Below are 27,827 nucleotides of genomic sequence, written 5' to 3' on the forward strand. Positions count from 1 at the left end.
TATAATGTTATATAACTGTAAGCTATCGTTACTGCTATCTTTATTCCAAATAAAAATGTTGTATTCAATGTTGAATTTAACACAACATACATATGCACAAAAATTCAAAGCATGAATAGAAGTAGTTTCACCCTTTAATACTATTTGTGAAAATATCTTACCACATACAATCACTCTAACATGAAAAAGAACAACAATAAAAATAAAGATCCAATTTCAATGATCAATGAAATCTTTCTGTTAATGTACTTAAGTAACATTTCCAGGCCGATCAGTGTCAACTTCAGACAAAGGTTTTCTTAGCCAACCTGTAATCCTCTGAAAACAGCGGCTTACAAAATATTAATGAAAGGCTTTGACAGTGTTCACTCAGGGTTTGTTGTAGCTTTTTTTACATTACTGATATGAGGGAGAACATAGCTTGGTCCAGTTTCCTTCAATAAGATTTCTTTTCTTATTCCCAGGTGTTTTGTATTCAGCTGGATCATCTGATTTACTATGTACAGCTTCTTTAGATGCACTGATGGCTAAAGTGGGGGGAAAAAGAATATTGCTTAGAATTTATAAGAACCAAGAAATCCCAACAGATATTTTGAATATCAGGAGCAAAAAACACATTGATACCATGACCGCTGAAACCTAGGTTGGAACAACTTTGGAAATATTCAGAAAAGTAAGATCTGTCATATTTCACTGATTTTTAAAAAATCATAATGATCAAAACTAAGATGTTAGGATAATACTGATGATATCGATAATACTGAACTCATAAAATGATGTGATGTCAGAGGACTAACTCAAAATAATTCAACTTGATAAGTATCCATGAACTGTTTTCTACAAGGAATGGATATTAGAGATAAAAAGGCAAAAATGAAAACGGTCCCTGCTTCAGAACTCCTATTTTATTGGGAGAATATCAAGGCCTCTCCCTCTTCACATAACACTACAAACTGATAAATAAGTATGAAACATTTATAAAATAACTTCAGTGGAGGTGGGATATATCACTAACAACTAGGAAGGTGCTTGAAATCAGGAAAAGCCCTGTAAAGGGGGTGACACTCAAACTAAGCCTTGAATTACTTTAGGGCAGAATGAAATGTGGAATTCCCTAGGCAAAGAAATCAGGAATCAACCTGTTCTTCAGATATGGACAGAAGCTCAGCATGGTTCTCTGGGAAAAGCCCTGAACTTTAGAGATAGTAGACCTGAGATTCAGCCCAGGCTCTGCTACTTATTGGCTATTGCCTTATGCAAGTCACTGCCTGTCTGTGGGGGAGGCAGTCAGTTCCCTCCCATGTAAAATGAGGGGGAATTTTTATCTTCATGATCTAAGGTTCCTTCTACTTTGAACAAGGTAGGATCATAGATGGGGCAAAATTCAAGATGGTAGAACAAGCAGCTTGCTGCAGGGAATATCAGTGACCACATAGTAACATCTCAAAACAAGCTCCGTTGCGATGGCTTACTGGACTTTTAAAATGAAGTTTGGTTTCCAGTCCTGGAGGAGCTATAGTAGGAGATACCTCTCTATCAAAGCCTAACTTTTCCTATAAGTTGACTCAAGGAGTTTCTGCATCTATAGCCTGGGCATGTACTTCAGTGTGAAACTATATTCATGTCTACTTGTTTAGCTGTGCTGCTTCCACTGGGAGGGCATTTTCCCACTGAGAGGAGTAGTCATAATATCCATCTGTGTCCAAGCCGGTGATCAGCTTGCCCTTATTCAAATGGTTACACTTCTTCCTTCTATAAGACAAATTCATTTAGCATTCCCTTTTGTTACACTGTCCCAAGGTCAACCCTAGGTCTTTTCTTATATATCAAAATTTCTTAAAGGTATGTTCTATAGAATTTTGATGATCTATAAGATATGACTGAAGTCATCACTACCCTGGGTTATCTATTCCTAATAGAAAGTAAGTCCTCAAGGTCAGGGACTTAAAATTTTGTGGCCATGTACATAGTAAGTGCTTAATTAATGCTTTTCTTCATTGATTCATTCAAAATGCTGAAGATGTTAGGTACATTTTAAAATGTCCATTATACTAAAAAATGACTGGAATAGGAGCCAATTTTTTTTTTTAAATCAGGAATTCAAGTTTTATTTTCAGAAAACTTTTCTGAGGTACAGACACGAAAGAAGAGCAGTTAAATCAATTTGCCTTACCTTTCTAAAAAAGGTATCTCCCCTCCACCCACGTACTTTGGATCTATGATTTCATTAGGAAGAACTCCAAGCTTGGAAATACTTCATAACAATGAATATCAGGAACTTCTCTGTACTTGGAGGGATTCATAGGGCACTGAGAAATGACTTTCCCATAAGCCTGTATAATGTTAACTTCACCAGGTCAAGAACTTAAGAGTTAAAAGGGACATTTAAGAGATTATCTTGTGCAAAATTCTCATTTCAGAGATAAAGAAATGGAAGGAGAGAGGGCTTAAGTGACATGACCAAAAAAATGTAGCAGTAAAAGTATGCAGCCAATTTAGGATTAGAACTCAGATCTTGCTTCCAAATGCAGTGCTTTTTGACATTTTATGCTGCCTTTTTTAAAAGTGTGTTCTCCAGTAGAATCTCAGATTTAGGGCTGAAAGGGTCTGTAATAGGCAACAATGCCAGATTCCATCTCTTTCTTTACAGATGAGGAAATGGATGCTCAGAGAGAACTTACTTCCTCACAGTCACATATATATTTATTTATTGGTAGGGCTAGGATTTGAGCCAAAGTATGTGGATTACAATCTCAATTGTCTGCACACTGCCTAGACCTTGGTAATGACAAGAACTAGTTATCCACGTTTAGAGGTGTTGAAATTGCAGCTCAGAGAGGATGAATGGTCTGCCCAAGTCACATAACCACCAAGTACTCTAGGCAAAAATAAAAGCCATGAGACTGGGCTTTTTCCACCACACTTAATTTCCTAAATACATGAACTAGAAGGTTCACCAAGGGATAAGTCTCAAGATAATTTAAATATATTAAGTTGAGCTCTGAAAGCTCATTTTATACTTTAACCTAGATTTAAATGGAGGCTATGGAAAATGAAACTGATTTTTTAAAATGACCATTGAATAAATAGGAAAGTAGGGAAAGAAAAGGAGAATGATTTCCTTGAAAATACTGAACACTGATTCAGGTAATGTATTTTTTCTTTTTTAGGAAAATTGTGTTAAATATTGGAAATGTAAAACAAAACTCTTGAAAGGAATATTCAAAGGTAAAATAAATTCCCACATTCGCCATATCCAAAATATGTGTACCTTGACTCCAAGGTGGTATGTTTTCTAAAGGCATCAAAGAAACATATTGGTCATAAAAAAATTGAAGACTAAAGTATAATTGTTCCAAATGAGTAGACTGTCATCTACTAGCAGGTCTTTGAAAGTCTTATTCAGTAGTCCTTCAAGTTGATTGCCACTTCCACACACCACTCTATGGTTTGTGAAAATTAATCAGCAGTGGGACATTCATTTCAAAAGTTTCCTGGCCATCTTAGTACTAATAAAATGATTCCAAAAGGTAAATGGCAATTCCAGTGGCAGAAGAATTTTGTCCCTAGTCAGAAGTCAAGGCACCACAGAATTGTAGATTTATAATATTGCACAACCAATTATTGACATGATCAGTATTCTCTTCCTTTTCCCTTGTGGCCACCCAAACACATACAAACACAAAACTTGAATCTCCAAAAATTGTCAAAGTCTGGGCTATTGGAACTATGGGATAGGTTACAGAGCATTAAATAGACCTAGTTTCTTATTCATAACTATGTGTCACTGTCACAGCAGCCTTCTTCTATAGTCATACTACTTTTGGGCTCTTACCAGTCTTCCTTTATTACAAAAGCACTGTTGATGAGAAGGGGGACTGGACCTCTAATTTCATGGACCTAGGGAATTCATAGGAGAAGAATCCACCAGTGCAGGCTGACACCTCAGCAATTTAAGAGTCTTAGAGAACGGTGAGGATAACATATCTTGTATGAGAGACAAGACTTGAGCTCAGGTCTTCCTGGCTCGACACATTAAGTATGCTTGTTTAATTTAGACGTTACCTAAAAGTGCTAATCAATAAATATTTATCAAGCATCCATTATGTGCCAGGCACTGCAGTAAACACTGGGAAGAGAGCTCAAATAGCTCACAATCTAATGGGGGAGACAACATAGAAAATGAATATATACAAATCAAGTTACATAAAATTAAGTAGGAAGTAATTAATATAGAGAAGGTACTACATGAAGGCTTCCTAAAGAAAATGGGGTTTTAGTTGAGACTTAAAAGAAGTCAGAGCAAAGAAAGGAGACTATTCCTGGGCCACTGGGGGTCAGGGGGAAGAGAGCCAGAAAGAATGCCTGGAGTCAAGAGATAGGGTGGCTTGTTCATGAAACAGCCATAAGGCTTTATGTTTAAGGGAAAGCCTGGGAACATAACAGTTAATCAAACAGGTACTGTATTCTCAATTTTTGCTTTTTTATTTCAGTTATTTTAGATATTTGAAATTTCCAAAGTCATTTAGAAAACCTTAAGCTCTACAATGCCTCACACACCCATTCAATAATTATTTATTCATTTCCTACTATGTTCCAGGAACACACTGGGAACACAAACCCCAAAACAAAAAAGAAACAAAACAAATTGATTTCTATATTGTCCCTTCCTTCAAGGAACTTACAATCTTCTGGGATTTGGGGACAGGAAAATGGTTCAAGGACCTCAAGATGATAATAATCATCTTGGTTCCAAAATTTTGGGGAAAGAATAACAATGAGCTTATAATAAGAGCCTAGTTAAGTAAAATGCAACAGTATCATAGAATCTCAGGCCTTTATCACCTTAAGAGGTTTTGTTAGCTAAATAATCCTAAACACTTCTGAAAAAGAATCAGCTCTAGGACTACTCATACAATCTTTGTTTAAAGACATACAGTGAAGAAAAGCATCCATACCTTCTACTTAAGGATGAACTTATTCAAGGTTATTTAATTCACTCATCAAATGGATTAAATTCATACCTTTCCTTTGTCAGCTTTAACTTCAGTCTTTGGAGGAGGTCTTTCTTCAGTTGATGCTTTTCTTTCCAGTTGGTTTTCTGAAAAATGAAATGAAAATATTAAATTTCATTTTATTAAAGATGTTATACCTATGAAAACATACAATTATTTGAGATAAAAGAAAATCATAAAAATGTATATTTGGGAATGATTTATCACTATACAGTTTACTATAAAATGGGGATGGGAGAAATGAGAAAAAAATCCCCTTTTCAGTAAACTAATATACTTTTTCAAGATTTCTTTCAACCTATTTCTTCCCCTGTTCCATAATTAAAGAATAAAACAGACACACAAACACACACAATTTTGTTTGAAATAGTAACCATGAAACCTTCAGTGATGAGAACACTTCAGCTTATGTAATAAATTTATGATCAATATTTTACTTACCACTGATAAGTTTTGGTATAGGCCTTCTCATTGCAACAGATGAAGTTGGTTTAGGGATCTGTTTTGCTGCTATGGTAGCTGATCTGGTTACTCTCATATCAGGTTTTACAACTGTGAAAAAAAAGTTCATTTTACTGAAATCAAATCCTACTTAGAATACAGTAAGCTGGTATTATGAAGGCATTAATACATTATAGTTCCAAAATCTTCATACCTTTCCTTTCTTTGCTAGACTGGTGTTCAGAAGTTGGCTTCTGGCCAGCTTGGACTGCTTCCATATTGTGCCCATTATTGACCTGGTCAACATAGATCTTTTAAAAATTATTAGGGGCTAAACTGAGCTCTTCAACAAAAAGTGGCATAGGCTCAGATGACAGGAACATACAAAACACAAATGACAACAAAGGCCACAGTGACACAGATAATAAGGGGAAGAATCCAGAGTTGGACGAGATCACAGGCCGAAACAAACCCATTAGCTCAAGTGATACCTAAACAAGAATCCCTTCAACAATATACCTGACAAGGGGTGTAGCTAGCTGGCTCAGTCCTGGAGAGAGATCCTGGGTTCAACTCTAGCCCAGTTATAAGACCCTGGGTAAATCCCTTAACCCCAACTGCCTAGCCCTTACTGCTTTCTGGCCTTTGGAACTGATACTTAGTATTGACTAAGACTGAAGGTAAGGGTTTTAAAAAACAAACAACTAAGAACAATATACCTGACAAGTGATTTGCTTGAATACCTCTAATAAGGGAAGAACCCATTCTCTCCCAAGACATCTACTTTCTTTTTTGATCTAGTTTTTAAAAAGCCTTTCTTTATAATGAACCTAAATCTACAAAGTTGAGAGAGAGAGAGATAGTAAGGGAAAGGAATCACCAATTCCAAATCAATGGGATAAAGGGGGCAGAGAATAAAAATTAGAAAGACATTGGATGGGGAGGGACCAGTTGTTTAGCGTTAACACCATTAGTCCTGTCATGACTGGTGCCTTCAGAATTTGGCTTGTCACTACTAATACCAGGTATATGGAGTAACTTTCAAGCTCTATCTCCCACTATTCCCATATATGTATCCACATATATTCTAAGCATCAGTTAATCTGGATTTTGACACATCCTGGAAATGTCTTCCATTTTCCACCTCCATGTCATTAGACATGTTCTTCCATCTCCTTAGAATAAGCTATTTTCCCATTCCATCTATAACTGCCAAAAGTCTACTCATCCTTCAAGGCTTAGCTCACATACTAACTTCAGGTAGAAGTGACCTGTTCTTCCTTCAATAATCAGTTTCTACTATTTCCAGTACTGAATACATACTTCATGTCCCCTTTTAGATGGTAAGTTCCTTAAGGGCAGTTAGCAAAGTAAATGTATTTTTTAAATCTCCCCTACAGCACATAGCACTACCCCAATGCATTTAACTAATGTTAAATGAAGATGAAGGACCAGATCCTGTTAATTTCTTGTAGGTTGATTGTTTATTTATAGCTCAGATTATCCACATCTCATGATATAGTAGAAAGAACACTAGGCCAGAAATCAGAAGATCCAGTTCTAGTCTCACCTCTACTTACCAGCAGTCACTTTACTCTGAAGCCCTAGTTTCCTCATCTATAAAAGTATCATCAGCTATTCTTCCTAACAGAGCTGTTTTTGTGCATCAAATGATACAATAGGAGAAATATTCAAATGGAGCTGTCATCTTATTGATCTCCAATGTTGCAAAATTGTAACACATCCAATGAGACTCGGTATATGTTGTTCCAACAGTTTATTACAGAGGCTCATCATTCAGGAGGCCTTCCTTACTTTTTCCATCATAATGATGGCACTAGTGGACACTATGGCTGTCTTGTCACTCACTCTTGCCTTGTGACCATCTTTTCTTCCCATCAAACAATTTCATCATGACATCTTTTATTCTTCTTCAGTTCCTCATTGGCTATATCTTGCAGGCTGCTAACGCCCACTGTTTGTCCCCATTGTCCTTTGAATAATATTCATCTCTGGTTCTGTCACATAGAAGCATCAGTAAAACTTGAACATAAAAAAAAAATGGGCCTTTGCTTTCACAGGAAATTTTAGGTAAATGAAAATGTTTTGTAATTTCCTTAAAGTGATCTGCTTGGTTTGCCTCCTTTTAAACTCTGAGCACAGCTTATTGTCAGGCTGTACTGTCTGTTTCAGATACACCTACTGCTGAGGTCTATGGGGCATCTATCAAAGGGATTGTTAAAATCTGCTCGATAAATATTCTTAAGTCTACTTGGCCCCTTCTGTGAGAATGGATAGACCAAATTCCTCAAGAGTTATTATAAATCAAGGCAGGTTCTTCTGTGTCCTGGGACTTGAAGCAATCTCAATGCCATGTTTGAACAGAAGAACCTGGATGACCTTGAGGGAACGTCATTTTTTTTTCTTTCTTTTAAAAAAACTTTATTATTTATTTATTCTTATCAATGTTTTAAAAATAATTCTGAGTTCCAAATTTTCTCTCCTCTCACCCCCTTAAGAAGTTAAGCAACATATCCATCATACATGTGAAATCACTTCATATTAGCCAATTTTCTAAAACAGAAAAAAAGTAAGAAAAATGAAGAAAATTATACTTCAATTTGTACTCAGAGTTCATCAGCTTTCTCTCTGGAGTGGATAACATTTTCTTTCATATTAAGTCAAAGGGAATGTCTTCTTGATCTGATCTCTGTCTGGATCACATCTTCCTTGCTTTATGAATAACCTTGTGTCATTGAATAGGATGATTTCTATTATGACTTCCAAGGAATTCTGAATAATTTTGATGTAGAGATAAAAGAAATCTTGCTATGAGTGTTTGTAGAGCAGTTTTGTTCTATGGAATTCAATGCTTTTTTTGAAATCAACAATAAGCACAATGAAATTTTATGTTTTCCATATCTTTCAGTTGACTGAGATCCAATGTTAAAAAGCAAATTCAGTGTTGCTTTTCTCTTAGTAATCTCTTTGCTCTGCACAGAGCTTTATGAATAGTAAGAGTCTTTCCATTCATTCATTTTTCCTCATTTTTTTAAAATCAATTCTTATCAGCTCTGAGAAGTTGACGATTAGACTACATATAAAAACATCTAGCTCCAGGATAATTCCCATATTAATAACAAGTCAGTTAAAATTTAGCCAATTTTATCTTTTATTATACTTAGGTGCTCAATATGTCTAGAATAAAATTTTTTAAAGTGTTCATGAAGTTTCAATATAGATAAGTCTTTAACCTCTTTCATTTCTTCCTTCAGAACCATATTTTCCCAAAGATTTCTTCATAACCTTACTTTTCCCCATCTTTGCATTTAAGTCACTAAGTATCAGAGTATATGTTGATTTGAGAGGTCTTACGGAGTGCTTTGAAGAATTTTTCTACCACTGCATCCTTGTTAACTAATGTTAGTGTAAAAGCTGCAATAATTTTTATGGTAACCTTTTTAAAAATTTTTTTTCTTTGCAAATATTCGTCCCTAATAGGGCAATATACTATGATCAAATGTCATTTATTAGAGCACTTGAAAACCTAACTGGCTTAAAATTTCCACAGAATTAATATTGCTTCAGAGATGCTAAAAATATAAGTGTTTAAAAACCAGAAAATTTACTATAGGTTCTTTGAAAAGACAGCAAAGACTTCATAAATTGATTAAAATACCTTTGGTTGCTCTAGTTTGTCCTTCACCTTTGATCTTGTGATCCGTACAGAGGTCTGAAAAACCTAAACACCCATAAAGTGAATAAAAGAATTTAGAAAAAAGTTTTAGAGGTCAAAGAATGTACTTCTAGGCTTTCTTTCTTTCTAAATTAAATGCTCCATCTTTTTAACACTGTTCTGTGAAACTGGGAGCAAGAGATGCACTTAGGTCCTTGTTTTTCTTAATAAGGAATAAATTTCCTATAAATTCACATAAATTTTATCTTATTTCTTAAAAAGTTTGTTGATGAATGAATTATTTCAAATAATTCTAATGCATGATCTAACTGGTATTATCACTCAAATCAGAGAACTGCAGAGTTGGAAGGGACCTCAGAAGCTCTCTAATCTAATGAATTCTAACCGAACAAGAATCTTTTCTATGGGATGGCTGACTAACTTTAGCCTAAAGAAGTCCAGGAAGGTGGGGATGGGAGGGTAGAGAAACCCACTATCTTTTGAGGTAGCCCATTCAACTATCTTGAACACTTCTAATTGTTCATTCTTTCCTCAAGTCAATTCTAAATTCACCTATTGGCAACTTCAAATTATTGCTCAACTTCAAATTATTGTCCCTTCAGATCAAGTAGAACATGACTATTAATCCTGCTTCCCTGAGTCAGTTCTTCAAATACTCCATTTGGGGAAAAGTAGTTAGTGTAACTGTTTTAACCTCCATGATTTCCCTTAATCCTGTAATAGAATTTTAGTTTGAACCTTGGGTAAGTTATCACTCAAAAGATGAGAAACAATCACTATGTAATTGTAAGAATGTTAAAAGCAAACATAAGTTTGATAAATTCTATATCGCTTGCATGGATCAAGTATTCATTTCAGGCAAATACAAAACTGGTATTATTCTATCTGCCAGAGCAGCAAAAAAAACCCTTAAATTCCCCTCCCCTTGCTCCCAACCCCACTGAACTCTGTCCCTGAAAACTAAGTATTGTTATAATGATTCCTAACTACTTTGGCCCAAACACTTTCAGGAAGTATTTCCCTTTCAGATTCCAGTGAAAAACTACTGCTAATTAAGCAATTTTTCCTTTGGTTGTTTGCTTTTATTTGCTTAAAAGATTGGAAGGGGATTGAAGATGTCCTCAAGGAAACAATTAGTACTTCATCCTTGTCAACCAATGTTGGTATAAAAGTTGTAATTATTTTCATGGTGATCTTTTTTTAAATACATGTCTCTATTATAGCAATATGCAATACTCCAAATGTCTTTTATTAAGGAACTTGAAAGTCTCATTGATTTAAAAATTCCACAAAATTAACATTGTTTTATAGGTACTAAAAATCCAGAAGTATGTAAAAACCAGAACATTTACTATGGATTCTTTGAGAAGACAACAAAGAAACCTTATAAACTGATTAAAATACCTTTGGTTGCTGCTCCATTTTGTCCTTGACCTTTGACCTTGTGATCCATTCAGAGGTCTGAATAGCCTAGAAACATCCACAAGTAAATTAAATAATTTAAAGTTTAACGGTAAGAGATGTGTTTCTAGGCTCTTCTTTCTTTTCTTTTTTTAAATCAAATGTTCAATGAAATATAGAGCCAAAGAGATTCTTCCCATCTACTTAGGTTCTTGCTTTTCTTAATAAGGAATAAATTCTCTATAAATTGAACAGCTTACCTGCAGTGTTCTGCTTATCTGTAGGGTTTTAAAAACAAAGATTTTCAATGTAGGTCCACAAATATTTGTTAAAGAAATAATTCTAAGGTATGGTCTAACTGTTCATGACACTCAGAATCAGAAAGTCTCTCCTATCTTTGGTGTTAGTTCAGTAACTAGATCTTTTTCTCATCACAGTTAAGCTCTCCTTGTTCTAGGTTCCCTGCTATTTCTATTTATCTCCTGTCCTCACAGAGCAGTTCCCAATCCTGGGTCAACCCAGTCTATATTGGCTGCCTTGGCCTAAGTGAGTGCTCTGGCAGAAGGTCTTGCCACAGTTCAAGTACAGGCAGATGGGAAGATGTCCTCAAGACAACCTAAAGTAATTATTGGCCTCAAACACCTCTATAACTCTTTCCCTCTGAAGTCCACCCCATACACTTTCACTCTTTAAATTCCCAAGTCTTCATTACTTAGAACCTCTGATAACACTTATGTCAATGTAGGAGATGTGAGATAAGGATAGGCAAGACTTAAGATGTTTATTTTTTATTTTTTTAAAACCCTTACCTTCTGTCTTGGAATCAATACTATATATTAGTTCCAAGGCAGGAGAGTGGTAAGAGCTAGGCAATGGGGGTTAAGTGACTTTGCCCAGGGTCACTTTCCCCAGCTGGGAAGTGTCTGAGGCCAGATTTGAACCTAGGACTTCCTATCTATAGGCCTGGCTTTCAATCCACTGAGCCACCCAGCTTCCCCCTTGAGATGTTGATCGATATTGGCGGAGTTCTATTTCAATTATGAATATAAAACTGTACATTTTAGTGCACACTGACTTAGACAATGTATTGAATAATTTCACAACTTTTACACCAATTTTAACATATTTAAAAGTAGTAAATGATTTAAGTACTTTGATATCATTATTAACTTTAAGAGGGTAAATTAAATTTACAAATTGGCATAGCTTTGACTTACTTGAATCATGAATTAAATCATAAGTTTGGCAATTCAATACCTACAAGAGCTTGGTATCATCTGAAAACAGATATTTAATTTTATGTTCTCATTTCCAAATCCTTTTCAATGAGAAGAGAATATGCAAAAAGAACTCATTAATTCTCCATTCTGTGGTAAAAGGCCTATGTATCTGTATCAGATATTTTCTGCCCAGTATCAGCTATTATAGAAGATTTCCAGACACAAACTGCATGTTGATTCACAGACATAGATATTGATAGGCAAAAAAAAAAACAAAAAAAAAACATAGCAATGCTTTTTTCAAGTCCTGAAATAGTTAATTAAAATTGACAGTTGGGGGAAGGGGGTATCTAGGTGGCTCAGTGGTTTGAGAGTTAGGCCTAGAGATGGGAAGTCCTGGATTCAAATCTGTCCTCAGACCTTTTCTAGCTATGTGACCATGGGCAAATTACTTGATCCTCATTGCGTAGCCATTGCCATTATTGTTCTTCTGCTTTGAAAGCAATACACAGATTCTAAGATGGAAGGTAAAAGTTTAAGAAAAAATTTAGAATTTATTTTTGTTTTCAGAAGTCTTATTCAAATTTTACCAACCAACTCTACAATAGCTAATTCCATATTGTTTTTGATTAATTCTTTACTTCTACTTGCCTTTTTATTTGTAAATGCTGACTCCTCCTGTGCCTCACCCATATTTATATCTCCAAAATCTCATTTCTTAATTATATTCTTTGTAAAGATTGTTATCTTAGAAAGCAGGTGTTGGTCTTCTGAAAATATCTGTTACAATGGGGGAAACTTCTAAGACTAAAAGTACTTAACATTTGATTAGGTGGGCTAGCCCCACCTAAGCTGGGATCATCAGGTACTTTAAAGTCTATAGTTCAGTCTGAAATGGATGAGTCTGGGAATTCCCTTGGAGTGAGTTCTCAAGGAACAGGGGCAGAATTGGGGTCTTCAGATTTCTAATTGACCAAATCTGTACTAAGTATCTGTTCCAAAGCAAAGGAGAAGTAAGGACTAGGCAATTGGGGTTAAGTAATTTGCCCAGGGCCACACATCTGATATGAACCCAGAACCTCTTATCTCTAGGCCTGACTGTCTACCTAGCTACCCCCAGGTGTAGCTATTAAAAGAGCAACAATAGCCTTTCATGGCATCTTCCAAGGCTGGCTGATTGTATCATGACTACACTAAAGATGTATGGTATTCCTGGAAATCTCAATATAAAGGTGCTTTATTTGGACATAAGTCAAACCCAAGATTTGGTTTGGGGAATTTCCAGGAAATTGGAACTCGGGAAACATAAAACAAGAACTTTATTATGTGGCACAGTAAACAGACAAAAGGAAACACACACACACACTATATGGCAATATAAACAGAGGCTTGTTCCCACAGATGCAAGAAACTAGCTGAGTGAGAGGGAGAGAGCTGTGTTGGGGATAAAACTGAAGTTGGGATTCAGATAGCACAATTATATTTTCAAGAATGGGCTTATTGAAAAAAGATCATTGGTGCCAGATACAAGAAAAAGTACTACAATTCAGAGCATATATAGTAGAGTTCTCCAGATTACTTACTGACACTGGAATGGGCACCTTACTCCCAAAACCCAGGCAAACTGTAAGCAGGGAAATTCCTTTGCTCCCTTACATCTTCCTGACTCCTCACCCAAAACATCTGACCCTGAAAGGATTATCCTCCTTAGATCCCCCTTTGGACTTCAGATGGACAGAGAGATATACCTCTCCAGGCTATGTCTTGATATCAAATACATGGAAAGCTGTTCCTTGGGGGTGGGGGTGGGGTGGGGAACTAGCATGGATGGAAAGCTGTCCCCTAGAGGTCATCAATTCTGAGGTCTTTATACTCTTCACAACAGTGAAGATGGACTCTAGAGTGGTAAGCACTGAAGCACAGAGTGGGGGTAGGTTTGCCTGAAGGCATAGAGGTGGCCCTCATAGTTTGGAGGACAGATGGAGGTCCTAGATACAACCTGATGGTATCAAGGCATAACCTGAACTATGTCCATCTCAAAACCTAAAGGACAAATCCTCTCTCAGGGTCTTATCAGATGTTTAGGGTTAGTCTTAACAAAGATATAAAGGAGCAAAGGAATTTTCCTGCTTACAGTTTGGCCTAAAATACTTCTATAATTTGGGGGTACAATGCCCCATGCTAGTTGTATCCAGTTGGCAGATGGTTGGACCCAGAACTTGCCCTCACAGTCTCACTAGTACTTCCTGGGTACAAGAAACCTGAGCCAACAGTGGAGCAGAAATCTCTATGGACCAGCAACAACAGGAGAACAGGAGCAGCAGGAGAGGCTTTGAGGATAAACAGGGGGATTCTGAGGAAGAGAGACATAGGAGGACATTTTTAAAAATCAGAGCTCTCATGATCTTGATCTCAGGACACTTGAGAGTAAACCAGGGAGAGGTCAAGAGGAACATCTTCAGGAGGCATCATGATTCTAGATCATCTACCCCCTTCTAATACATCACCTTTTCTTCCCAACTCTGGGAGCCCTCAAGAGGCCCTAGACAAGAAATTGAGCCCTCAGGTTACAGGTTAAAGAAAGAGAAAAAGCAGTAAGAACTAATGAAGAGGCAGTGAGGCACAGTAGATGGATAAAGTGCTAGGCTTGTAGTTGGGAGGACCTGGGATCAAATGTGACCTTAAGAGACTTTCTAGCTATATGACCCTGGGCAAGTTACTTAACCTAGATTGTCTAGTCCAGTGATGGTGAACCTATGGAATGGGTATCGAAGATGGCAAGCAGAGCCCTCTCTATGCAGTTGGCAGTCGCTCTCCCCCATAGAGTGTTACTAGAAAGGCAGAGGGACTTGCGCAGAGCTGCTCCCCTCTTCTTCTTCACTGAGCCTGATGACATTTTTTTTATATCCCCCATCTCCAGCAGCCCAATGGAAGTACACAGGAGGGTGAGGTGGGTAGCTAACAGGTGGCAGAGCTGGAGGGGGGCAGGGAGCTTGGGGGCCCCTCCCCTACCCCTCTCTACACTAAGTAATTCCACACTTCTTCCACCTAGCAGCCTAATGGAAGTGTTTCTTCCTTCCCCTGTGTGGGGTAAGGGTCGGGGCAGGGTTCACCCAACACTCAATGGTGGGGAGGGGCATGGCAGTCAGTCTGGGGTAGGGTCTGGCACTCCATCTCTAAAAGGTTCTCCATTACTGGTATATACCATATGTAACAACATTTTACAAATTGACCAGATCTATTCTACTAATAGAGTAGAACACACACAAATCATATAAATAAATCAGGAATGGTTTGTTCTAAAAACAGTGTGGTTGGTAGAAAGAGCACTAGCTTTGGTGTCTGAGGACCCAGTTTATCCAGATCCCTGCTCTGCAACTCATATGTCTTTGGACAAGTAACGACTTCCCTAGGTCTAGGTGAGTGATGGTGAACCTCTTAGAGATGGAGTGCTAGGCCCCACCCTCACCCTACTCCCCAGACCACATGCCGTGCCCCTCCCCAACAGACCCTGTACCATGCCCCCCTCCACCAAGGGCTGCATGTGCTCTGCTGCCCCTAAATCAACCCTAAATTTACCATTGGAAATTTCCCACTTATTGCTACTAGTTCTGTACTTATCTATATGCCCAGAGTCATACCATCCATTCCTATTACTTTTATAAAACATTATATATGTTAACTTAGTTTCGTCTTTCCACACATGAAGGGGAGAAGGAAGAGAAGTGTCTATTCTCTTGACATGCCTATCAAATTAATTATTTTAACTGCCCTTCTTTGGATCTCTTCTGGTTCTGTTCATTCTTTAGGCGCAGAGATATGAATTACATGAGTATACAAAGATTCCATTTTATCTTTGATTCTTCTCTACACATGATATTTCATTATAGAATAGAGCTACCCCCCCCTTTTTTTTTTGCTTTCAAAATCCTTCCTAATGATGCCCACTATTCTGGTCTTTTGGGATTCAGGAAATAGGATTGAGGTCTTCACAAAACAGTCCACAATGACTTCAAGAACATAGCTCATGAGTTTAGAAGGACTAGTCTCTAAAAATGTTAGCTTTTATATACTATCAAATTTAAATTAATGCCCAATTACTCCAAGTTTTATATTTTATAAGATTTATTAGTGATCACTTCAAGTAGAAGAAATAAAAAATAGACGTACAAAGCTTAAGTATGACCATATGAGTAAACTTTCCTCTCCCTCCAGCCTCCACAGCCACATTCTGGGAAGAAGAGAACAAGAGGTGGGGTTACATCAAAGTATATCTTCCCTACCTACACATACAGTTTTCACATTCAGTGTGAGCACATAAATGGGATGCTGGGTAAGAGAGTTCCAAGGAACAAATTCTAATTACACAATACAAAAGCTAATCTGATATTTTTCTGCCCTTTTCATAGCTTTGTGAAGTCTTCTTGTGGTTTATGCCCCGAAGATTGGTATTTCAACATCTAGCAGAGCTTGGTATCTTCTGAAAACAGATATTTAATTGTATAGTCTCATTTAAGATTCCTTTTTGATGAAGAAAAGAACATGCAAAGAGAATTCATTAACTCTCACTCAGCAGTAAAAGGCCTATGCATCTGTCAGGTATTTCTTACCCCCAAATCAGCTATTTTGACATTTCCCCAGACACAAACTTACATGCCAATTCAGAGAAATAAATAATAATAGTTTTTTCCGCAAAGAAATGTATTGAGGCTTTTTGAAAGTCTTGAATACTTCATTAAAATTTAAAATGGATTCCAATCTTATCCACAAACTCTCCTACAGCACATTTAACATTCTTTGTCAGCTAATTCTTTATCTCTAGTTACATTCTAGACTTTAAGTGTAAATCCGGACTCTTCCTGTTCCTCTTACCATTTTTTATGTTTCCAACATAATATTTATTGTAGAAATAGAATTCTATTAAGACAGAAGCTTCCAATCAGCCCCTTAATTCATTAAGTGAGTATGTACATATTATTTATCACCATTAAGAAGAGGTAGTTTGTTGTCACTGGATAGAGCACAGAAACCAGAGTTAGCAAAATCAGAGTTGAAAGCCAGCCATTAGATACTTAATAGCTGTGTTACCCTGGGCAAGTTACTTAAACTCCATTTGCTTCAATTTTCTCATCTATAAAATGGACATAATAACAGTCCCTAGCTCCCAGGATTGCTGTGAGGATCCAATGAGATGATATTTGCAAAGTGTTTTTCAAGCCTTAAGGTGCTATAATAAATTTTAGGCATTCTTATTATTTAAGTTTTTACAAGAATGCCAATTAGCCTATTTTGTTCAGCTAAGATGTCAGTTTACCTTCTTTGCTTCAGGTTTCCCCATCTTCTGTTCTGGAAGAGAACTAAGAAATTTTGGTGGATCAGGTCTGTAAAGCCCCACTTTAAATATCCCTCGTTTGGCTCTCTCTCGCCGCTCTTTCATTTTTTGAAGCTGCTTTTGCTTTTTATACCGCTGAAGCATCTCCTTTCGCTGACTCAGCAGTTGGTGTTGACTACTAGAAGTTGACTCTTAAGGCAAAAAAGGAATTAAAAAATGTGAGATACTAAAAAGATTGTCCAGCCCCTTTGAAATCAGACACCATAACTTGATATAAGATTGGTTTGTACAGCTTTGCACTTTAAGTCATCTCTCCCTGTACCATTTTAGAAAGGCTATTTCAAACTTTTTTACATTCTGTCCAAATTCCACTGTCTTAGAGAGCCGAGCCTGCAGTCTGTCAAGATTCAGGGTCCTCTGTCTAGGTGTGGTGGTCAGTCAAATTAAGTGGTGAGAGTCTATATGCTCAATCCTCTGTTTAGGTATCACACAGAGTTCTGCCATACACAGGGTTTGCATTTAGTGAGTACATTCATTTCTGGCACACAATCATTTCTATAGAACCTAACAACAGATGCAAGGTCTAAGGAGATAGTCAATGAAACATTGTGGTTATAACAGAAATAGATGAATGACATAAACAGGGTGATCTGGAGGTTAGTTCTCCCTGACCTATGTATGGGATGACCAGCTAGGAGAATCATTGTAGCTTTTGATCAGCTTTCATAATCAATCACATTTACTTAGGAGATGGGTAATAAAGCATTTTGTAGCTAGGTATGGGGTAACTTAAAGGAGACCAGAATTGGAATTTTCTTCAATTTTCTAGTTGTATTTTTCTTGTGTTTGATTCAAGCATCTGGCAAAGTTACTGGTTATGGTAAACATAATGAATCAACGAAGTGTGTCTGTAACTTTTGTTTCAGAGGAATGATTGATGTATCTGTCATGCTTGGTCTGCAATGGGTGTGGGGCCTCTGAATGTTCCTCTACTAAGAGGGAAAAGGGAGGGGTAATGGGTGATGATCTTTGGGTTTTAATTCTGTGAATGTCAACTCTTTAGGGTAATAATCTGGAGGGATTGAAGTGGGGCATATGTGGGCATATGTGTGTTAACTCATTTGCTCTTATATTATTTCTCCCGTACTGGGAAGAGAACAATAATCATAACAATTCTATTAGTAAGGGAATTTAGAGGGAGAAGTCACATGGAAGGGGGTTCAGTGGGTGCCTCATTTTTTCTGAAGGCTGTTTTGCAGTCTCCATTTCCCCAGAATGTGACTCTGTCAGACAGTGGGGGTAAGATGGCTTCCCAAATACTGTATCTCAAGTAAGAAAAAAATCAATGTTTTATTGATGATTTTTTTACCATCTAACAAACTGCAATCTGACGTATTTACCTTATTTTATTGAAATTACATCCTTCAATACCTCAATAGCCTCATCTTTTCTAAGACCCTATTGTTGAATATCCTCCTTCTTGACATTCTCTCTTCCCTCAACTTTCCTGAAACTGTCCTCCAGATTCCATTGGATCTTTGACTTTCTCTACATTCTTTTCTTCTTGGTCCTGAAATAGTCATGTTGTGCCTGCCTTTTCCAAATTGATCCTACTTACAATTAATTGACTTTGTCTTGAAATTCAGCTGGCCTATAATGAGTTTAGCAACCCATTTCCTTAACAAAAGAATAGATAGTGATTGAAAAAGAAATCTGTTACTTTTAAAGGAACTAGGTGGACACCAGGGAGTTTGGCCTAGTATTTTTATATCATCAAGGATGTTTAGTTTTTATTTAAAGAAGTGTACTCTGACCTTGCAGATGTAGATGGCCTCAAACAATAGACATTTTTCAGCCATAGGATGAGAGAGGGTTGTTGCTATAGCATCATCCCTAATTTCCATTCAATCTTATTTTCTCCTACCTAGAATGATAGCTTTCCCATTTTCTGTACTACCTAAAACTGTAAAAGAAAGCTGCCTCCCTCATTTAGGACCTAGGTTTGTTGGTGAAGCTGAGATTCTATTCATTGATGAAGTCATGTTATACTGATAGATTGTGCTTTGAACTTTGTGTATCAACCTAACTTATTTTTTAACTGTAAAGTTCCTAATTATAATATTCTCCAAGCTGTAGTCCTTGTTTTTTTGTTTTCTTTATGTGTTTCTGTATTTATTTTGTGCCAATAAACACACACACTTATATAGATACTTTTTCTATATTACATATAATCATACATAGATACTTTTCCTTTGGTGAATTGATTCTGGCTTATGACATCAAATGTTAATGTTTAATGTTAATGTCAATGACTCAAATTTATATTTGCAACACCTCTATCTTTATCAAATTCTAAGATTAGGTACCCTAGTCTTCAATTACCTGTCCATCTCCATATGGATGGATGTTCCACAAGTACCTTGAATGCAATATTTCCCAAATGGAATTCATTATCAACTTTTCTTTCCAATCTCTCTTCAAATGAGTCCAAATTATTCATTCATATTGCTAGTACCTCTCAATCACCAAAACTTAAAACTTTGAGTAAATCATTGACTCTTCTATTTCTTGAATACCTTATCAAGCATCATGCCATCTGCATAATTTTAAAAATCTTTATCTTTAGCATCTAATACAGTGTGTTGCATCCAGTAAGTGGTTAAAAATATTTTTTGAATTGAAAAAAATTCCTATAAGACAGTTAGTGGCTGTTATATTTTTTTTTTAACATCACTCATAGTTAAAAACCTTTCACTTAAAGGGTTTAAGTGAAATAGTGTTTCAAAGCTCTACCTTCTCCACAAGAGGTGACTAAGCTTTAGATCAATTCCTTAAGAAATTTTCAGTTGACTTTCTAGGTACTATAAATTTTACTTACGTGGCCTGTCATTGTCTTTTTCTTGAAGGTTTTCATTGGTCTCTTCCAGTTGAGTAAGATTTCTCCTTTCTAGGATTGTGGCATTGTCATCTATTAAGGGAAAGTGTCTAAAATGTTCATATTTCTTATGTCTGTTTTCCTTCCAAGAAACTGATTTCTGGTGTGCCACTTTAATTTTTATCATTTCTGTACTTGCATCCATTTTGTAGCACATTGGAATTGATGAAGATGATATTCTATTAAAAAAAATAACAACAATCCTCCTAATTCCTGGATAAACACAGAAAAAAATTAAGGAGATCTAAGTTTTGTGTTCTGTAATCTTATGGTAATTGAAAACTTAATTAAACCCAATTTTTAAAAGCTTCTCAAGTTATAGCATTATGGTTTCTTTTTCCTTGTTTACAACTCCTTTTATGTTAGTATCACTGATAAAAAAAATTGGTAGAAAAATAGAAAAAATAGAAATCAGATCAATATTGGGAATAGTTTTGAATTGATGAAACTTTAAAAATTTTGTTTAAGCTTGAGAAAATTGAAAAGGAAAAAAGTAGCTGAAAATTGGTGAGAAAGGCACAGTTGGCCACAAAGTTTTGGGTGATTATGGTTCAGGAAATACTAAATGGGTTCACTGGGTTTTTTTCTTTTCTTTTTTTTTTTAGCTTTTCCAAAAGGTTCAGTATCCTTCTATAGAATTTTGGTGACTCTACCAAGATGATCAAGTTTTGAATTACCAATTACTCTTATCTATACAGAGTAGTGGGGTGTATGGGGTGTTCAGGGAGGGGTAGTATCTCTGGTATGGAGGGCTTGTCTTGCCCTCCTAGGGCAGCTCTCCAGACTCTGATCCCTACCTGACACCCAGCTCTCACTTGTGGCTCCCAGTAGCTGTTAGCATGCAACAGCGGCCACACCCCGGGCAATGGCTTCGACAGGCCGGCTAAACCTTGTGAGGGTAGCCATCGGGTCGTCAACCCCTGCTGAACCAGGGCTTTGCTCACCCAGCATGTGAAGACTGTTTCTGTGGAACAGGTGGAAGAAACCAATAAGAAGGTTCAACGGCTGAGATGGCGATGCAGCAAAGCACTGTGGAGTGCTTAGGGTGTGTTGGAGCACAAAGGACAACACAGTCATCTAATGCAGCTGAGGAAGTCTCCAGGCATAACAATTTTTTGTGCCACTGGACCCAGGCTTCCAATGCCGAGAGAGTGAGACTGTCTCTGTGCATCGAATTTTCTACTTAAATCTTTCATGCACAGATATCTTTGTGCACACTCATCTATCCTAACCCCGTCCACCCTCTTCAAGACCTGCGGCGATGGGGGAGTGGCGATGCAACAGGTGGAGGTGACCACTGGCAGTTGTAGTCACAATCCTGCACGTAGGAGGCCCACAGACCAGTGGTCGCTCGGCCCTGTGGGCAGCAGGGACGTTCGGCAGCATCCTGGGCGACTGAGCAGCCCTCTCTAGGACAGCACTGCTCACCCTAATCAAGGGAGGGGACTAGAAAAGGTGTCCCAAACATTGCCTGCCCTACAAACACCCGGTCAGCACACTGTGGCTGGTGGGTCATCCCTTTAAGCGGTCGAAATCAAAGGAAACAAAATACAAAGAAACTCCTACTAGGAGCATGGAACATCAGAACATTACTTGACAGAGAGAATACCCCAAGACCTGAGAGAAGAATAGCTCTAATCGGTAGAGAACTGGCACGATATAACATCGACATCACAGCCTTAAGCGAAACACGCCTACCAGAAGAGAGATCACTCAGTGAACCCACCACTGGATACACCTTCTTCTGGAAAGGTAGAGCCACAAATGAAGACAGAATCCACGATGTTGGCCTGGCCATCAAGACCAGTTTGCTCAAACAGCTGCCAGACTTGCCTGTGGGCATCAGCGAGAGGCTCATGAAGATCCGTTTGCCTTTCAGCAAAGACCGGTATGCCACAATCATCAGCACATATGCCCCAACACTGACCAGCACAGAGGAGACCATCGAGCAGTTCTACTCTGTCCTGAGTGCTGTCCTGCATTCAGTGCCCACAAATGACAAGCTGATACTACTGGGAGACTTCAACACCCGCATTGGCCAGGACCATGAAAGATGGAAATGAGTGCTCGGCAAACACGGCGTGGGCAAAATGAACAACAACGGCCTACTGCTACTCAGCAAATGCTCAGAGTTCGAACTCAACATCACTAACACTGTGTTCAGAATGGCAAACAAATATAAAACAACATGGATGCACCCACGATCAAAACAGTGGCGTCTTATTAACTACATCATTGTATGCCGGCGAGACATCCAGGATGTACAGATCACCAGAGCCATGAGAGGGGCTGAATGCTGGACAGACCACTGATTGGTTAGAGCGACTCTTCAAATGCATATTGCGCCTCACCATCCAAAACGCGCCCAGATAGTTCACGCATTTTACAATGTGAGTCATCATAGAGATTCATCTTATTTGCAAACATTCCAGTCCTGCCTGGACGACAATCTGTCTGTCAAGGGACCACTCACTGCAAACTCAACCGAGAAATGGAACCAGTTCAGAGACGCAGTGAAGAAAACATCAAAGGCAGTCCTAGGCCTCAAATAACACTACCACCAGGACTGGTTTGACGAGAACAACACTGTTATTGAAGACCTATTGATCAAAAAGAACAAAGCCTTTATGGAGTGGCAAAATAACCCAAACTCTGCTCCTAAAAAGGACAGATTCAAGTCTCTCTAAGCCACGGTGCAGTATGAGATCAGGAAGATGCAAGACTGATGGTGGGAAAAAAAGGCAGAAGAAATCCAGCGCTTTGCTGATATGAAAAACTACAAACAATTTTTCAGTGCCCTCAAGACTGTCCATGGACCATTAAAACCCACCACCACTCCCTTGCTATCCTCTGACAGTGACACTCTCATAAAAGATAAAAAAGGCATCAGCAACAGATGGAAAGAACACTTCAGTCAGCTTCTCAACCAACCCTCTTCAGTCGACCAAAGCACCCTTGACCAGATCCCCCAAAACCTCACCATTGAACAACTTGACATCCCTCCTTCAATAGAGGAAGTCCAAAAAGCCATTAAACAAATGAGTGCAGGCAAAGCACCCGGTAAAGACGGGATCCCAACCAAGGTGTACAAGGCCTTAAATGGAAAGGTGCTCCAGGCATTCCACATAGTGCTGACCAGCATATGGGAAGAGGAAGACATGCCCCCAGAAGTCAGAGATGCCTCCATCGTAGCCCTATACAAGAACAAAGGCGCACGAGCAGCCTGTGACAACTACAAAAGCATCTCACTACTCTCCACTGCTGGAAAGATCCTTGCCTGTGTTATACTCAATAGACTCCTGTCATCTGTTTCAGAGCAGAACCTGCCTGAATCACAATGTGGCTTCTGACCAGATCGCAGCACCATCGACATGGTCTTCACGGTGAGGCAAATGCAGGAAAAATGCCTTGAGCAGAACCTGAGTCTCTACATTGTCTTCATAGACCTGACAAAGATGTTCGATGCAGTGAACAGGGACGCATTGTGGGTGATCCTTAGCAAGCTTGGTTGCCCAGCAAAATTCATCAAACTGATCCAGCTCTTCCATGTCGACATGACAGGGGAAGTCCTATCTGGTGGAGAGACTTCCGACCTCTTCAGCATCTCCAATGGCGTGAAACAAGGCTGTGTCCTCGCTCCGGTACTATTCAACCTATTTTTCACCCAAGTATTACGACATGCTGTGATGGATCTAGACCTGGGCGTCTACATCAAATACCGACTGGATGGCGCACTATTCGACCTTCGCCGCCTGACTGCAAAAACAAAGACAACAGAGAGACTCATCCTGAAAGCTCTCTTTGCAGATGACTGTGCTCTCATGGCCCACCAAGAAAATCATCTCCAAACCATTGTGGACAGGTTCTCCACCGCAACAAAACTGTTTGGCCTGACTATCAGCCTCAGCAAAACAGAGGTGCTGTTCCAACCTGCACCAGGGAGGCCAACTAACCAGCCGTGCATTACAATCGACGGCACGCAGCTTTCTAACGTCAACACTTTCAAGTACCTGGGCAGCACCATCGCCAACGACGGGTCCCTAGACCATGAGATCAATGCCAGGATCCAAAAGACCAGCCAGGCACTTGGGCGGCTGCGCTCCAAAGTCCTCCAGCACAGAGGTGTAAGCACTGCAACGAAGCTCAAAGTGTATAACACAGTGGTCCTCAGCTCACTCCTGTACAGTTGTGAGACATGGACACTGTACCGGAAGCACATGAAACAGCTGGAGCAATTCCACCAATGCTCTCTCCGGTCAATCATGAGGATCCGATGGCAGGACCGAATCACCAATCAGGAAGTCCTCGACAGAGCCAACTCCACCAGCATTGAAGTAATGGTCCTCAAAACCCAGCTACGATGGTCTGGACACGTCATCCGCATGGACCCACAGCGAATACCAAGACAGGTATTCTATGGTGAACTGTCAGCTGGACTCAGGAAACAAGGCCGACCAAAGAAAAGATTCAAGGATCAGCTAAAGTCCAACTTGAAGTGGGCTGGCATTACACCAAAGCAACTAGAACTCTCTGCCTCTGACAGAAGCAGCTGGCGAACCCACATTCACCATGCCGCCTCCAACTTTGAAGATGAACGATGTTGACATCTTGCCGCTGCGTGTGAACACCGACACCAGGCCACAACCTCACCTCCTGTAACAACTGGCGTCCCATGCCCCAGGTGCCACAAACTTTGCGCCTCAGTCTTTGGACTCCAAAGCCATATGAGGGTACACCGTAGATGAAAACGCACAAAGACAATTATTCTCCAACACTGAGAGACTACTAACTATACAGAGTAGTAACAAACCACTGGTAATTAAAAAACAAAACACCTTAAAGTTTTACACACACATACATCCCTTGTCCTGCTTTCCCTGGCACTAAATCTCTTCCAATTTTAGTGCCCAAGACTTCTTTGACTAAGTTGGAGAGCACCTCAAGCATCTGAGGCAAAAGGAAAGTTGGTTGTATAAAAGCAATAATTTAATTGTACTTCTGTGAATTTCATCTTGATATGTATACTATTTGTGTTGAAGAGCTTTTTGGATACAATGTTCCTTAGATATTACAGAATTAGCTTCACCAAGAAATCAATAGCATTACTTCAAAAATTGTTTGTATCGGAGGCTTTTGGACCAGAGAAAAAGATGAGATTAATATGAGTCTTCATATGTCTATCAGTTCTCTGGAACTTTCAGGAGAATTAAAGTAGAATTACATAAAGAAGTATCCAAGGACACTTTCCTTCTACACTTTTCTTCCTCTCTCCCCTCATTTAAAAGAGAGAGAGAGAGAGAAAGAGAGACACGGCCCAAAAAAGAACTCTAGCTTGCAGAAAATCCCGTGTTTATAAGAAAATATGACCCTCAGGCTAAATGACATCATCCTGACCCATTCACCCCAGTCATGTTCCAGCTTTCCTGAAGGAGGTAACCTCCAAATTAACCCTTTTAGCAAATGGTCATTGTCTTTTTTGAGCTTTTCCAAAAGGTCCAGTATCCTTCTATAGAATTTTGGTGACCCTACCAAGATTATCAAGCTCTGAATTAATAATTACTCTTATCCATACAGAGTAGTAGCAAACCACTGACAATTAAAAAACAAACAAAAAACAGTGGCAGAACGAGTCTGTTTCCACATGTGGCCTTTACATTCATTTCATGCTTTGGTTAAACACTCTTCCAGATTAAATAGCTCTATTGCTCCTTCACCCTTCCCTTATATGACAGAATTGAAACATTCAAGCTTGTTAATTTTAAGAGGTTTCTGACCAGGTAATTGAAGGCAAGGAGGGCCAAAAGTTTTGCTTCTCTGGTTATAGACCTTGGGCTTCTGAGTTCAGTATCAAATGACTGGGAGAGGAATTAAGTTGAATACTAAGAGAATTGTCATTGAAACTGATGAAACCAGTGTCAGAAAACAACTGAGCATCAGTTATATATACTAGGGTCATGAAAGTTTTAATAAACTGTCTTTAAGGAAATTGTTTGGGAGAAAAAATGAATGTAAGCTTCATATTGAGGTGGCCCTAGAAAGCCTCATTCTTCCTTCACATCAAGGAGATCTTATTTCACTCTGCATGTTCTAAGATGCAGAGTGAAAAACTTGGCAACTCACTGTCTCCTTTAAATGTTTTAAAACTATAATTCCTTATGATCCTGGGCCAGTCACTTAATTCCAAAAGCCTAGCCTTATAACTGATACTTAATGTTATTTCTAAGACAAAAGGTAAGAGTTTTTAAAACATAATTTCCAATTTTTTTTGTTGGAGATAGCTTTAGCTAACCAACACTTTATACTACATATCACAGAATTTTCTCTATTAATAGAATCATCCATCTGCCTAAAAGGAGGCCTTGGGTTCAGCGTTAGCAATGCCTGGGATCTAATTCATTCCAGATCAGATGCTTAGTTTCTGTATGAAGATAGCTAAACTACTTTGCCCCAAAGGCTCAGCTTCCTTAACTGTGAAATGGAGATACCACCATCTGGTAGTTCTGATCTCCAAGAATTGTTGGGGACATTGAAATGAAATTACAGAATGAGTCTGAAATAGTTTCAGAGACTATTATAGTCCAACCACTGTCCCATTTTATACTTAAGATAGCATTAAATACTAGTGATTTATAGAGCAATTTCAGATTTACAAAATACTTTCTTCAACTATCCCAAGAACTAGGCACAGACTTATAAAAGAAGGCTTGAGAGGTGAAATAACAAGCTAGCTGCTAGACAAGAAAAATGCAACAGAACTTAGAAAAGCTTTTTAGAAATCCTCTTCTCAGTCAAGTTCAGTTCAAAAGAGCATTTCAGAAACATATGGGACTGACTATACAAGCTCTGTGATCATAATAAGTAGCAGATCTAAGGCACTTTCTAGTCACCTACATCATCTCTAAAAGAAAGACTCACCATTCCTTGCAAAGACATGAAAGGAAACCTTTTGAAAGAGAAAAAGCAGGGGGAAAAAAGAGGAGGAAGAAATTAGAAAATTACTACCTTAAGTACCTGAAAGAAAAAGCTCCAAAAAACTTTCTTGAAAAGAAAAAAACCTTCCTTTCCCCTGTTGCTATCTCTACAACTTAACAGATGCCCAAGAAATCCAGAACCTGCAAATCACCTACCCTAGGGTTCTCCCTGCTCTTATCTAACTGGGAAGGATGCTTTTAAAGGTTAGGAGTACAGATTACATAATAGAAACTTGTTTTCATCCTGTTTTCCACCAACCTTGCCATATAGCCCACCTTAGACCAGGATTAAGTTCCAGCAGGAAATATCTTGGGATCTTCTCCCTCCAACCATTAAGACCAACCAACAAACTTAACAACCAACAACAAAACCCCTCCTTCTCCTTTATTAATATAACCTGGTTGCAAGCAAGGGAGTTTGGGGAAGAGAAAAGTAGTGTGAGAGTTGAGGCCCTACACCTGCAAAACTCTAGAGTGCAGCTGCACCAGATTAAAATATATTTGGGAAACGTTTAACAAAATAAATACAACACACAAATAAGCATCATTCACCATGGAGAATGTCAATCCACAGGAAACCATTACTATTATATTTGCCATCACTGGTGGGAGTGACTGAACTTGCAGGGGATGTTAAACCAAAGGGTTTTTAGTTCTCTGTGGAAGGGTTGTTGCTACACATTCCATTCAGTTGTGTTCATTGAATAACCTAGAACAGAAAATATAAAAGTATTAAAACAGAATATATACTGTACTTTGAACACAGATAGCAAGGCTTGAAACCCGGATAGCAAGGCTTGTCAGAACAGAGGATC

At 38.4% G+C, this 27,827-nt stretch overlaps 1 protein-coding gene across 1 annotated transcript; it reads right to left on the minus strand.

Annotated features, from left to right (window-relative positions):
- Nucleotides 1-39: 39 nt before the first annotated feature.
- Nucleotides 40-27,358, minus strand: LOC103099959 (disks large-associated protein 5-like). Its single transcript, XM_056811148.1, has 9 exons — nt 27,272-27,358; nt 19,985-20,254; nt 17,089-17,297; nt 10,558-10,623; nt 9,136-9,198; nt 5,671-5,767; nt 5,457-5,567; nt 5,025-5,101; nt 40-527 (listed from the first exon to the last, which is right to left on the minus strand). Exons 2-9 carry the CDS (start codon nt 20,196-20,198, stop codon nt 366-368), a joined length of 999 nt encoding a protein of 332 aa, XP_056667126.1. The 5' UTR covers nt 20,199-20,254; nt 27,272-27,358; the 3' UTR covers nt 40-365.
- Nucleotides 27,359-27,827: the final 469 nt, after the last annotated feature.

Source organism: Monodelphis domestica, chromosome 1 (assembly GCF_027887165.1).
Source record: "Monodelphis domestica isolate mMonDom1 chromosome 1, mMonDom1.pri, whole genome shotgun sequence".
Classification (NCBI taxonomy): domain Eukaryota; kingdom Metazoa; phylum Chordata; class Mammalia; order Didelphimorphia; family Didelphidae; genus Monodelphis; species Monodelphis domestica.

Excerpts from the sequence above, each read along its gene's own strand:
- LOC103099959 (XM_056811148.1), bottom strand. The coding sequence starts at position 20,198 with ATGTGCTACAAAATGGATGCAAGTACAGAAATGATAAAAATTAAAGTG. Across the intron at positions 17,298-19,984 it reads AAAAGACAATGACAGGCCAC|AGTCAACTTCTAGTAGTCAA; the intron begins GTAAGTAAAATT and ends TTTTGCCTTAAG. Across the intron at positions 9,199-10,557 it reads AAATGGAGCAGCAACCAAAG|GTTTTTCAGACCTCTGTACG; the intron begins GTATTTTAATCA and ends ATGGGTGTTTAG.